Source organism: Mesoplodon mirus (genome assembly GCF_964341445.2).
Source record: "Mesoplodon mirus genome assembly, chromosome: 4".
Lineage (NCBI taxonomy): Eukaryota > Metazoa > Chordata > Mammalia > Artiodactyla > Ziphiidae > Mesoplodon > Mesoplodon mirus.
This window is the reverse complement of record NC_138979.1, coordinates 152,533,249-152,547,377: the sequence shown is the minus strand read 5'-3', so window position 1 is coordinate 152,547,377 and position 14,129 is coordinate 152,533,249. Positions and strand designations below refer to the sequence as shown.

At 36.8% G+C, this 14,129-nt stretch overlaps 1 protein-coding gene across 2 annotated transcripts in view; it reads right to left on the bottom strand.

The window, feature by feature from the left end:
- The window catches only part of FUT8 (fucosyltransferase 8), a 335,016-nt gene that overhangs the window by 94,645 nt on the left and 226,242 nt on the right, over window positions 1-14,129 (bottom strand). For both annotated transcript variants that reach the window (XM_082620187.1, XM_082620188.1), the window contains one exon: window positions 13,967-14,129. In XM_082620187.1, coding sequence (XP_082476313.1) covers window positions 13,967-14,129 — 163 coding nt within the window. The remainder of the gene's footprint in view (window positions 1-13,966) is intronic.

The window sequence follows — 14,129 nt, the reverse complement described above, 5'->3', positions numbered from 1 at the left end:
GGATAGTGACTTGTGCTTGCACACAGGCTTCTTGGTGGCGGCAGCAGCAGCCTTAGCGTCTCATGCCCGTCCCAGCGGTGTCTGCGCTGATAGCCGCAGCTTGTGCCTGTTTCTGGAGCTCCTTTAAGCAGTGCTCTTAATCCCCTCTCCTCGCGCACCAGGAAACAAAGAGGGAAGAAAAAGTCTCTTGCCTCTTCGGCAGCTCCAGACCTTTTCCCGGACTCCCTCCCGGCTAGCCGTGGCGCACTAACCCCTTCAGGCTGTGTTCACGCAGCCAACCCCAGCCCTCTCCCTGCATCAGACTGAAGCCTGAGCCTCAGCTCCCAGCCCCCGCCCGCCCCGGCGGGTGAGCAGACAAGCCTCTCGGACTGGTGAGTGCTGGTCAGCACCGATCCTCTGTGCGGGAATCTCGCTGGTTTGCCCACCACACCCCTGTTGCTGTGCTCTCCTCCGTGGCTCCGAAGCTTTCCCCCTCCGCCACCCGCAGTCTCCGCCTGCAAAGGGGCTTCCTAGTGTGTGGAAACCTTTCCTCCTTCACAGCTCCCTCCCACTGGTGCAGGTCCCGTCCCTATTCTTTTGTCTCTGTTTTTTCTTTTTTCTTTTGCCCTACCCAGGTACGTGGGGAGTTTCTTGCCTTTTGGGAGGTCTGAGGTCTTCTGCCAGCGTTCAGTGGGTGTTCTGTAGGAGTTGTTCCACGTGTAGATGTATTTCTGATGTATTTGTGGGGAGGAAGGTGATCTCCGTGTCTTACTCCTCCATCTTGAAGCTCCTCCTCCTCCCTTACCTCTTTGATCTCATCTTCTACTACTGTCCTCCTTGTTTACTCTATTTCAGCCACATAGTCTTGTTACTAATCCCTGAACATGTCAGCCATGTTCCTACTTTAGCACCTTTGCATTTGCTCCTCCTTCCCCTGGAATGCTGGTTTCCCAGATACCCATTCACGTGGCTCACCCAAATGTCCTTCAAAATTTTGCTCATATATCACCTGCCCCAAAAGGCTATCCAGACTATCTCAGTTAAAAATTCACCACCCAGTCACCATCACATCCCTTGCTTTTCCTTCTCCTCTTTCCCTGCTTTATTTTTCTCCAAGCAATTATCATCTTCTAATATATATCATTTACTTCTTTATTTTATTATTTTTCTCCCCCTACTAGAATTTAAGCTCCATGGCAGCAGGGTATTTTTCAAACTCCCCTCCCTGCTCCCAAACAAGCATTTAGAACAGTGCTGATCACATAGAAAGCATTCAGTATATATCTTTGAATAGGTAACTGAATGAAAAAGTGGAAAAAAATTTTCAAGAATTTTAAATGAGATAATATTGAGAATTTTTACCTTTCACAAATCCAATTTTGTGCTAGAGAATTTCTGGGAATAATCCTTAACTAGTAATAACTCCAGCTTTACACGTTCTCTGCACTTTATATTAACTCTTCTGTTCAGGGAATGCTTATAAGTATGTGTTATTTGCTTGTGAAAATTATAAAGTTAGAAATTTATTTCTATTTATCAGAAAGTATACAGCTGTCCCTTGAACAACTCAGGGGTTAGGGGTGCTGAACCCCCGACAGAGTCGAAAATCTGCATATCACTTTTTTTTTTTTTTTTTTTTTTTGCGTTACGCGGGCCTCTCACTGTTGTGACCTCTCCCGTTGCGGAGCACAGGCTCCGGACGCGCCGGCTCAGCGGCCATGGCTCACGGGCCTAGCCACTCCGCGGCATGTGGGATCTTCCCGGACCGGGGCACGAACCCATGTCCCCTGCATCGGCAGGCGGACTCTCAACCACTGCGCCACCAGGGAAGCCCTGCATATCACTTTTGAATCCCCAAAAACTTAACTACTAATAGCCTACTGTTGACCAGAAACCTTATTGATAACATAAACAGAATTAACACATATTTTGTATGTTATACGTATAACAATCAAAATGTTATGCACCAACAAATATCAAAGTAAGGGGTCTGGAGTACAAAAATGTGGACTCTGTTCATTGTAAATATGCAATATCAGAAAGATTTTGAATCAGAGGAAAAAGAGCTTTGAGAGCCAGACAGATCTCTCAGTTTGGGATCTAACTCTTACCAGCTTTGTGTCCTAGGAAAGTTATTTTGACATCTCTGAGACATAGTTTCTTCAGTTTAAAATAAGTATTATAAAACCTTCCACACAGTTTTTTAAAAAGGATTAGTGATAATACAAACAAAGTAGTATATGTGGTGGCTGCTTGCTAGAGTGAACATCTGTGTCTCCCCCAAACGCACCCATTGAAACTTAATGCCCAGTGTGATGGTATTCAAATGTGGGGCGTGTGGGAAGTGCTTAAGTCATGAGGGTGGAGCCTTATGAATGAGATTAGTGCTCTTGTAAAACCAGACCCCACAGAGCTCTCTAGCCCCTTCTACTGTACGAGGGCACAGTGAGAAGGCACTCTCTATGGAGGAGAAAGAGGACACTCATCAGACACCCAATCTGCCAGCACCTTGATCTTGAACTTCTCACCTTCCAGAATTGTGAGAAGTAAATTTCTGTTGTTTACAAACCACACAGTCTATGATATTTTTTTGTCATAGTAGCCTAAACAGACTAAGACATTGCTATTTATGCCAGAATGCCTCAGAGAGTTGCTTCAGAACTTTTACCTTGTGTCTGAAGAGTACCTACTAATAATTCCACAACTAAGAGGAAAGATCCATTGGGTATGAGGGTGACAGTAATATGTGGGACTGACAGCCAGTCAGAAAAATGACCCAATACTCAGTGCCTTGTAGCACCCTGAAGAAAGGGATTGATCAGTGAGGACTCATTTAACAGATGATGAAACCAGCCCTCAACAACTATGATTTATCTAGGAGTACATGACATAGTCTCAGTTCTCTTCTATTCCTGGTTCTTAACTAGATGATAAACCATTTAGGAGCAAAGCAATGGAAGCCCACTGGAAAAATAATTAAAGTCTTATTTACTATCATAGAAAATCATCAGAACTACATATGATTAACAGAGAATACCTGATAATAGCCCCCTTGAATAAAACAAAACTATTAATAATATGCAAATAAAAATTCAAAATCATGGCCACAGTTTAGAATATTCACCCAACTAATAGTGGAACAGCTTTATACAATGCTTTGGGATAACAGGGTCATCTGTGAAGCATTTCAGGCATTTGTTCAATGTGTCAACATTATCCATGCACAGAACACTTTACAGCTTGACTATTTCCATGTTTACCCTTTTAAAATAGGACAAGAGTCTAATATGTGATGCTTTATCTGTTTTTATATGTACTATTCCCACCTAAGATTCAAAACATTTCTTTCATGAAAAAGAGTAATTTTAGTTGGAAAAACCATATCTACAACATACTGCCTCCTTTAAGAAACTAACTTACAGTCTTACACACTGAACAGAGGTTCAAGTTTTTTTCAGATTATGAAACTGAGGCCCCTATGGGCTATTATGTAGCCTATGGTATTATCTTATAGTTGCTGTGGGAAAAGTTACCACTCATGAAATTGTGTGAGTTGATCATGGAAACACAGGAGATGTCTTTCCTTATAATGGTGTTACAGGGCTAAGCTGAAGTTTATTTAAATTATTTTCTCAGTTTTATAGGCCTCTTTTCCATTACTCTCATCACACCCATTATTTTTCACATTTCATAGGTTTCATCATATCCAAACATGGTCATTTGCTTTTTCCTACCCATCAAATAGGAGTGATCACAAAACTTGTTGAAAGTCTCAACTTTAAATAGCAGTATTGTTTCTGGAGATGTAGTACAGTGGGATAAATAACCAGTCTATCAGCAAATGCCTGTTGAAGGAATAAAGGAAATTCAATATGCTCTGCATGGCGTTACATTAAATTAAAGATACACACACACACACACAGACAAATAGCACTACATCTCATGACAATCAGTATATAGCCCCAAGCAGGTAAAAAACTACATTAGGTGTAATTTAGAGGGGAAAATTTTTTGAAATATATAAATTGGCATGGTTTATGCTTTCATGTCATAGTAATCAAGCCATCACTTTACCACTGGGAATGAAAGCTGATCTCTGTATATTTTAATAAATTAGAAAACATAAAAGTGAATGTTTTTACCGAGTTACATCACTACTAAGTCTTAGCAATCAGTTATTTATATTTATCCCAATATCTGTCAAGAAAGTGGAATAACCACTTTATAACTAGAAGACCAAAGACCAAAAAAAGTACACTAATTTTTTATGATAATGCAGTCAGAGTCACAGTATAAGGCACTCTATTCCAACAGTCAACTAAAATTAAGCTTCCTTTGTAAAACTTTTTTCTTGGCCTCCCCACTGGAGACCATGTAAGGAAGACAAGCCCAGGAAATGACTTTAAATTCAACCTACAGTTGACCCTTGAACAACACCGTTTGAACTGTGCGAGTCCAGTTATATGCAAATTTTTTCAATAAATATCGGAAAAAATTTTTGAGATTTGAGACAATTTTTAAAAACTCACAGATGAACTGCATAGTCTAGAAATATTGAAAAAATTAAGAAAAAGTTAGGTATATCATGAACTTATAAAATATATGTAGATACCAGTCTATCCTTACATAGGCATAAAGGCATTAAATTCTATAATTTAATATAAAATTAATGTATTCGTTTTCTTACTGTTTTATAACTTTGCTTTCAAAGAATTACATTACCATACAGTATGCCTTCCTCATAACTGGAGAAATTGCATATCAGCTGATCATCATAGGTAAGTGTTTTTTTTAATTTAACAATGTTTCCAATATTGTATTATGAATATGATTATAAAACTGTATGCCATAAAAATTTTAAAACAATTAATTTACTAGTGTATAGGCTAGGCTACCATGAAGCAATCATATTGATTACACTACCTCCTTTAAAGCAATCATTGCTGTTACAGGTATAATGCATGTATTGTTACAGCTGAACATAAATGAATTTTTTCGTGTTATCTTTTCATTTTTGCTTTCTAATGTTAGTAATACATATAATACCTTCAGTGTTTTGTATCATATAAGACAATACAGATGTAGGTACTGACAGACAATTCATCTTGTAAACAGAGGACATAAACTTCCAGTATCAATAAAGATAGTACAGTGCTGTAAATGTATTTTCTCTTTTTTATGATTTCCTTAATAACATTTCCTTTTCTCTAGCTTATTTTAAGACTACAGTATATAATACATGTAACATACAAAATATGTGTTAATCGACTGTTTATGTTATCAGTAAGGTTTCTGGTTAACAGTAGGCTACTAGTAGTTAAGTTTTTGCGAAGACAAAAGTTATACGTGGATTTTTTTTTACTGTGCAGTGGATTGGTGCCCCTAACCCCCGCATTTTTCAAGGGTCAGCTGTAGTTCTTTGCTAATCCAATAATGTTTAGACATTACCATCCTGCAAAATTAGTCACCTTTTAGCCAAAGACATGAGGATAAGCAAACAGAAAGTTTCAGTTGTGGCCCATTATTGGGAAACAGGCTGCCTGAAAACCATTCTACAGAAATTCTGGATTTTCAGTGACTCCATTCTCAAATCAAATCTCCTAGAGGTATCCCTCAAGCTGGTAATCTGGATATCTTGGTTTTGACTTTGAAGATACCAAAAAATCTAGGACGTGGGTGGTGAATCTAAAGGCCTGAGGTATTAAAGCCTGGGAAATACAAACCCAGGCAAAGTACCAGCAGAATAGTGCTAGTCATTTGAGGGTAGAATATACATGCCTGAAGATAAGTGATAGACTAGACCAACATCTGTGACTCTAAGTAAGCGAAAGCCAGCTATGACAGGCATCAAAACCTCTTCTTTAAAAACTGGGCTACATTTATGTTCTTTGTATTTTCTGTTAATTTTCCTATTTTTATACCTTAATATTCACAAAATTCTTTTTAAATGTTCTAGTCTGTCTCAATTATGCCAATAAAGAACCACAAGGAGAGTATTTTGCTTATACCTTATTCAAAATGATGAAGAGGGAAATTCTCCCTGAGGGCCAGCACAGAGCAGATATAATTCAAGGAAGAAAAGTCCAAGGTGAAGGAACTGACATTTATTAAAGTAAATGTGACTAAGGGAGGCTATACCACAGAGCCTAATCCATAGATAAATACGGATCAAGGGCAATACTTTGGTTTGCTCCTGGGGCAGAAGTAAGCAGTGCAAAGGATAAAAATGTGACCAGGAGACAGATAGGCAGACAATGCTCCCACTGCCTCCCATGTTGTCTCAGCAGGAATTTTAGAATACCACCATTCTGACAGCTCACATGGGTGGAGAGGAGTCCAGAAGGGCAACAACAAATACAGCTCATACTACCACATAAGGCAATAATTATGCTATTTGGTGAGTGATGCCCACTAGGCTTATGTTTAGGTTCCAGATCTTCCTATTGAGCGCTGTGACAATTTCCCCTTACCTGTGCCTTCCTTGGAGGATCTAAGAATTTTCTATTTATATCCTCTTACAGGACTTCCCTTGTGCAGGTCTGACTAGAGTCTACCAGAACCTACAATGTGTCAGTGACTGTGGAAAGTGTTTTATATATTTTCCCACATTTAATGATCACAGTGCTGTAATACAGCAATTATATCTCCATGTGTAGAAGTGAAAAATAAAGCTCAGAGAAGTATTTAGCAATTAAGAGAAAAGATTTTAGAATATAACAGCTCTTCCACTTACTTGCGTAAGCTATCTAAATTCTCTAGGTCTGAGTATAACTTTATTTATAAAATGAGGAGGCTATCAATATTACTATGTTGACAAAATATTACTATGTTGACAAAATAATTTACCTATGACAAGTTAAATCCTTAGTAAGTAGTTATTTTTAATGTCAAAATAATTCTTGAGTTTGGAAGCCACAGCCAAGGAGATGTAAGGTGGGGGCAGGCAAAACAGAACTAGGGCCACAAGATGAGACACACTTTTCCACCTGCAGGTTCTCCTCCCAATGCAGATTTTATTTTAGGGGAGAATGTTCCCTTACACAAGATGGAGAATCACAATCTGTTTGATAGAAACTAAGTGATAAGCAGAATAAGGACCACTTCATATGACAATGTCTCCCTTCATCTAAGGATATTAAGAGAAATGTTCTAGTACCACTTAAAAATAAGCCTGGATTCCTTAGTAGAAAAACAATCATACAAAAACATTTTGTCCAAAGGAATTAAAAGCTGGGGAACAAGTATCTACATTCCAGCTGAATGTAAGAATCAATTAAATCACACATCAAAGAAATTAAGTGTGTATGTAATGAAACAAAAAACAAACAATAATAGATTTGAAGGTTCACAAAACTATTCAAGAGTGAAAATTTCAATTCTTGGACCTTTCAAAGACAGTTGAGTAGAGTCTACCTTATAAAGAGAGTGAAAACACAAGCTACTGGACCACAATGGTTATGACCAGCAATTCTGATCAAATAGATCCATAAGCTATTAAGCTACCAATCTTGCCCTATAACCAGTCAGATATTGTACCACTTATCTGATTTGAAGTGCTTTTGTTACATAGTCCCCTACACACAGTAGCAAAAAGCCAGTCAGCTTAATTAGCCATAAGTATCATTCATCATTTTGGAAACACAGCTGATCTCAGTCTTAGCAAAGCTGCTTTACATATTACCGATAATGAGATGATGCAAACCAGGCAGGAGTGATGAGATTGCTACTTTACTACATTGTTTCTCAATAGTTTCAGTCAACTTAATTAAGAAATAGCTCATCAGTCCTGTGAGCCCTCCTGTCCTTTAATAATTAATATAATTTAAAATAAGAAAGAAGCAACTCCAGTAACTATTTCATAAACTGGTGTTCGGCACCATAAAGATGACAAAAAGAGCCAAAGCGACAATGATTAAGTTAAATGTATCTCTGGACAACCAAAAAGCGTGGTAAGACAAACTTTCCATGACACCCTCAGAGGTTGAGGGCCAAATCTATGAGGCTGTAAATCCAAGCACTGAGCCTACAACTACTACATAAATAATAAAACCATAATGACAAAAATAATCACTCTCAATTGCTGATTTCCCTCTTGCTATTTCAAAGAGACAGGCCAGGGTCAATTCATGATCAATGATATCAAAAGCACCAGGTAAATGTGACTGTATTACTAAGAAGTGTGGTCACATACAATCATTAGAATGAAATCATCAACTGAAAAATCAAATAATACTAATGCTTGAGATCAATACAGCAGGTAATAATAATATGCTACTCTGTATTTATTTATTATACCATCAGCCCCTCTAAATTCTTTAAAAAACCTTCTAAAAGACAAAGAATATTACTAATTAACTAGCAGTTGATCACCCAACTGTAGCAGCAGGCAGGGATCAAGCTCTACTAGATACTAGCTCTCAAGTAATAGGCTAATCAGGTCAATAGCATTCTGCTAAAAATCTCAGGTAAGCTGAATCCCATATCAAGTATGATATTTGGCATCCAAGCTGCATTAATGACAGGTATTTTGAGTAATGAACAGTGGGAGCCACATTCTAGAAAAGAAACATAGTCCCCTCACTAAAAGAAACAGCATCAAGTGGGGAGCAAAAGAAGAGTCTTTCCCCACAGTTTACAGATAGGTCCACTAATCTACAGAGAAATGTGATTTTTTCCAAGAAACGTAGACAACCTCTATCAGTGGTGAACGCATAAAGAGAACCAGGGATTCTGTAGAGCCTTAGTTCTCAAAGACCAGCAACTTCAACATCACTTACGAATATGTTAGAAATGGAAATTCTCGGGCCTCACTCCAGACCTACTGAATCAGGAACTCTGAGGATGGGATTTAGCGATCTGTAGTTTAAGAAGCTCTCCAGGTGCTCTTGATGCCTTGCTGAAGTTTGAAAACCACTACAGTAACAACAATGACACACAAAATTTCTTAACAATTTAGGACAGAGCACTTTTGGCTTCCCTACTTTCTAATTTACCTATGTGTTGAGAAGAGGCTGTTGTGAGATATGCCTCTATTTATCAGATGATAAGTACTGAATTTCAAATATCTTCAATAATATCTATGACCACAACTTTACAAGTTAAAATGTTTGGAAACTAAATTTTTCTACTTAGTATGACAATTGAGGACATTAGCAATATTTGTGATTTACTCAACATTTAGTTTTTTATAGTAGGGTTCTAGGAAATTTATTTAGAAAATAAATAAGAGTTCTGCTCCTAAAATTGACTTAGTTAAAATATACCTTCCATAATAACAGTGCAATAAACCATTCATATTGTTCACACATATAAAAAGAAATCTAATATACACTAATAAACATATATAAAAGGATTTCTGATTTATATACTTTAGGTATGGTGTATTACCTTTTGAAGAATTAAGATGAAAGATATGCAATTTTACTTACCACATTAAACTATAAAGGTCTAAGAGGCAATAAAAGCTGAGTATGAAAGATGTATAAAAAGTAAGGATACATTTTTTTTCCTTTTCAATATTAAACTGAAATCCCAGTTTTGACGGTAAAGCAAGTAGATAGATTGATTCCAAGAGCTCAGGGTCATCAAAAGAAAATAATATTCCATATTCACTTTACTCTTTCTCCTCTCCTTGCAAGGAGAGTAGCACCATGGAATAAGACAAAAGATCTAAACCAGTTCTCTGAATCTAACAACCTTAATAAGTTTATGATGAAGCAAAGTGGGGTTTTTTCCCTAAATTTTAACAAATTTTTAGATGCATTTAAGAAACTACTGAGCAAACAGTCCACGAAATGTAAACAAATGATTAGATGTATTTGGTAAGCAACATTATTTTTTATCATTCACATTCAATTAAAAGAAAGTCCAAACTTCATTGCTTAGAATCAGAATTACACTCCAAATCAGAAACACTATGATAGTTTTCTTTTTAGTGATTCATGTATAACTGAAGTCTCAAGACTACTTTTAGATACAGGAATCACTTAAGTCTTCCAAAGCAAATCAAACATGAAGTCAAGGGCACTGAGTACAAAAATCCTTCTATGTCAGGTTTTCTTCCAGTCCCATCATGCTTCCTATCAGCCCATTTCCTTCCCTATATATCCTTGACTTCTAACAGATAGTCTCTGTTTTGCAGAACCCACTGTTAAAATTAACTGGAGCTTCCAGTTTTATTCAGAGGTAAATGACTTTACTCCTATAACTTGTCCTTCATACCTTTTGGGATTCTCAATTACAGGAGAATATTTTTACCTCAATTACTTAATTTTCTTTAGTTGCATAATATTCATAAATCTTTCAGTGGAACAGGATTATTTTTACAAGGAGGTACAAAGTAGAGTGTGAAATAATCAAAGAATGCACATACATGCCTCCCCAGCAAATAAAAAAGACATAACTTACTGAACACTAACTAAATAATGAGTGCTTAGTACTGCAGGGTAGAGAATAAACTGAAGTTAGAGTTCCAGTCCTCAGGGGATTACACTTTGTCAGGGAAAAAAGCCAAATTACTACAAAAGAAACAATGATGTCCATTTATGAAAGCTGTCCTCCCAGGAAATTACAAGTCCTCAATTACTTTTGAGTCCCCCATCTCCCTACATTGGATCAGTTACCAAGTCCTGCAGCGTCTATTTTTCACGCATTTATCCCTTTCTATTCCTACTACCAACTACCCAGGTCCAGAAGCTCATTATCACTTACTTGGACTTCTGTAAAATCTTTCTCATTTCCTGACAACAGACTTTCCTTCACATGGATCTCAGAATGAGCTTTCTAAAATGCACCAGTAAGACTTGTATCCAGAATAAATGAAAAATGCTTTTAGCTCAATAAAAAGAAAAAAATTCACCCCAAATTAAGCATGTGATTTGGAAAAGACACTTGGCCAAGGATGATATAGGGATGGCAATTAAGCACATTAAAAGATGCTCAGTATCATTAGTAAGGAATTGCAAATTAAAACCATTATGATATACCACTACACTCCTGCTAGAATGGTAGGAGGAAAATGTAAAAATTGACAATACCAAGTGCAACAAGGATACAGAGCAACTAGAACTCTTACACACTGCTGATGAGAATACAAAATAATACTACCCTTTGGGAAACAGTTTGGCGATGTCTTACGGAATTAAACATTCACTCCATACATCAGCAGTCCCCAAACTTTTTGGCACCAGGGACTGGTTTCATGGAAGACAATCTGTCCACAGACAGGGTCGGGCGGGGAGGGAGTTCAGGCGGTAATGCGAGCGATGGGGAGAGGCAAATGAAGCTTTGCTTGCTCGCCTGCCGCTCACCTCCTGCTGTGTGGCCCAGTTCCTAAGGAACTGCCATACATGACCCATCAAACCCACTCCTATGTATTAATCCAAAAGAAGTGAAAACATGTTTCCACAAAAAACGTGTATGTTAACGTCTATAGTAGCTTTATATATACATAATCGCCAAAAAATTGAAAACCCAAATGTACTTCAACTGGTGAATGGATAAACTAAGTGTGGTAGGTCCATACGATGGAATATTACTTAGCAATAAAAAGGAATGAACTACCTATACACAAAACAACATGGGTGAATCTCAAATGCATTATACCAAGTAAAAGAAACCACACTCAAAAAACTACATAGTGTGATTGCATTTACATAAAATTCTGGAAAAGGTAAAATTATTGGGGCAGGAGACAGATTGGGTGACTGCAAGGGACTGGTGTGGGGGTGGGGTGGTGCTGACTCTAAAGAGGCAGAAGGAATTTTCTTAGGGTGGTAGCAGTGTTCTGCATCTGGATTGCAGTGGTGGTTATCAAACTATGAGCATGTGTCAAAACTCACAGAACTACAGACTAAAATATGTACATTTTACTGTAAATAAATTATGCCACAATAAAGTTGATTTAGAAAGGAAAAAAAGGAGGATCAGTGTTTCTATCAGAACAAAGTTCTAAGATAGAAAGAAACCCCTTCTGAAGAAACAAAAGCCCATAAGTTACTTCTCTATAACTGATGTCTTTCTAAACCAAAAAATGATGAGTGATTCAAAGGGAAATCTGAACAAGAAAACTGATAGACTCAACCTCTAACTGATTCTTCAGAGAATACAGACTTTCAGTCCAGAGACAACTTGTACACTATGATTTGGGCAAGTGTAAAAAGAAAATGGGGATTTTTGTGTACTGTAAAAATCACGAGAGACAAACAAAAGTCTGTTTTAATTTTAATTCTTACACTTACCTTGGAAATTAGCAGTAAGACAGCATATTCTACATACATGTAAATCCTCTCTATTTGTACATTAATTACTTTAAAGGTTATTTCTCTAATGTTTGGTTGTCCATTGCTCATTATTTGTATCACTGCATTCTAATCTGGCTGCCTGGAGTTAAATTACTACCCTGCGAAGTTGTATCCCAAGTTCATTATAATTTCTGCTTAAGACAGCAAAAGAAATCGACTTGGATATTTTGGGTACCTTTCCTTTTTTGTTTTCAGTGAAATATTATTATTTAACATTTACTAAAAGTTAGTGTCAAGAAACATAATGTATTTAAACCAGAACTCACAAAAAACTTAACATTGATTTACATCAACTTTTCAGGGCCCAACATTTTTCATTTGTACATGTTTTCCAATTTCTACATATAGTCACAAAATATATGCACAAAATAATTTATAAATAATTATTTTAATTTGGAAGAGACCAAACAATGAAATACTCAAGTAATTAAATCACTCAAACTTTAAAATTAAACATTCTATCAGTAGTCAAGAGCCAAAATTATCCTTTAAATACCACATAGGCTTCCCAACTCAAATCCTCTTCAGATCTACACTTTCCTATAAAACTGCAATAAGCAAAGCACACAAGCACACAGTTCCAAATAACATAACTTTGGTGCCTAGAATCAGCTTAGGGTAGAGAAGCATTAAGGACAGAATTAGTCAGTATTTGGTCTAGTGGTCTAAGTATGGCTTGATTGCAAGCTAAACTAAAAATTTCAAAGGGACTGCCAAATCTGTGGCCTAATAAGTCAATGCCCCTTGAAATTTATGCAATCTTATTGCTGTAGATTCACTAATGCTAAAATGATTCCAATAAACTGACAGATTTTATTTGTAATTTCACTTAAAACAGCAGAGCAATATTTCAAAATCACTACAATATTGCTGATGATGTTAATATATATGAATCTGTTGGTTGTGGGTAATTCTTTTCCTCTTCATAGTGGTAGGTTGTGTTAATACAACAAGTTTTCTTCTATTGTTCACTAATGAGACAGTAATTGCCATCAGAATCCTACTGGGAATACAGACTTGCATAAATAATAGGCCTAAGGACAGGTTTTACATATCTATAATGATCCTCAGATACATTTTGTTCTGCATGAACACACCAGCACCGAAATGTGTCCTTTCTTATGGAGGATAAACTCCATATTTCCAGAAACATGCAAACAAGAGAAACAAATTTAACTAGGCAGATTTCAGGTTCTTCTTTCTAGCAACTAAATGGAAGAGCAATTAACAGAATGCTCCTTTTTATCAAAAACTTATTATCCTTTCACTAGAAGCCCTAAAAAGTTGCTATTTTAAAGTTTTCAATGCTTCAGTTAGGAATATAACTGGCAGCCTCAGTATGAGTTCCAGTGAATGTACTGTAATGTAAAACTGTACACGTCACTTCAAATATTGGTTGTATAATAAGGAAGTTTAAAGAAGATATTTTAATGCATTGTGGGCTGACACCACTATCCTCTGAGTTTATTTAGGGTATAAAGATTTCTAGAAATTCATTTAAAATAATATTTTCTGGTGATGAATGACATTTGGCAATTACTGTCCACTGAGCCCTGAGGTACTCTACTGCTTCTAAACATGGTAGGTATCATTTACCATTCAGCAGGGAAATTAACAAAAGTTAGCATTTCCCATTCTTAGATTATAATCTTTACTAAACCCCAAATGAAATGTAAATGTAGTACCTTTCATGATGTCCCAAATCTGACAGAAATTCATCTGCATGTCTTTGGAGTTCATTTCCTTCTAAATTCTTTAATTTCTTCAACTCACTTTGTAGGAAAAACCAGAGCTCTTTAGCTCCATTTTCAATCCTCCTCCTTAGGATTTCATGATCCTTCCCCAGCC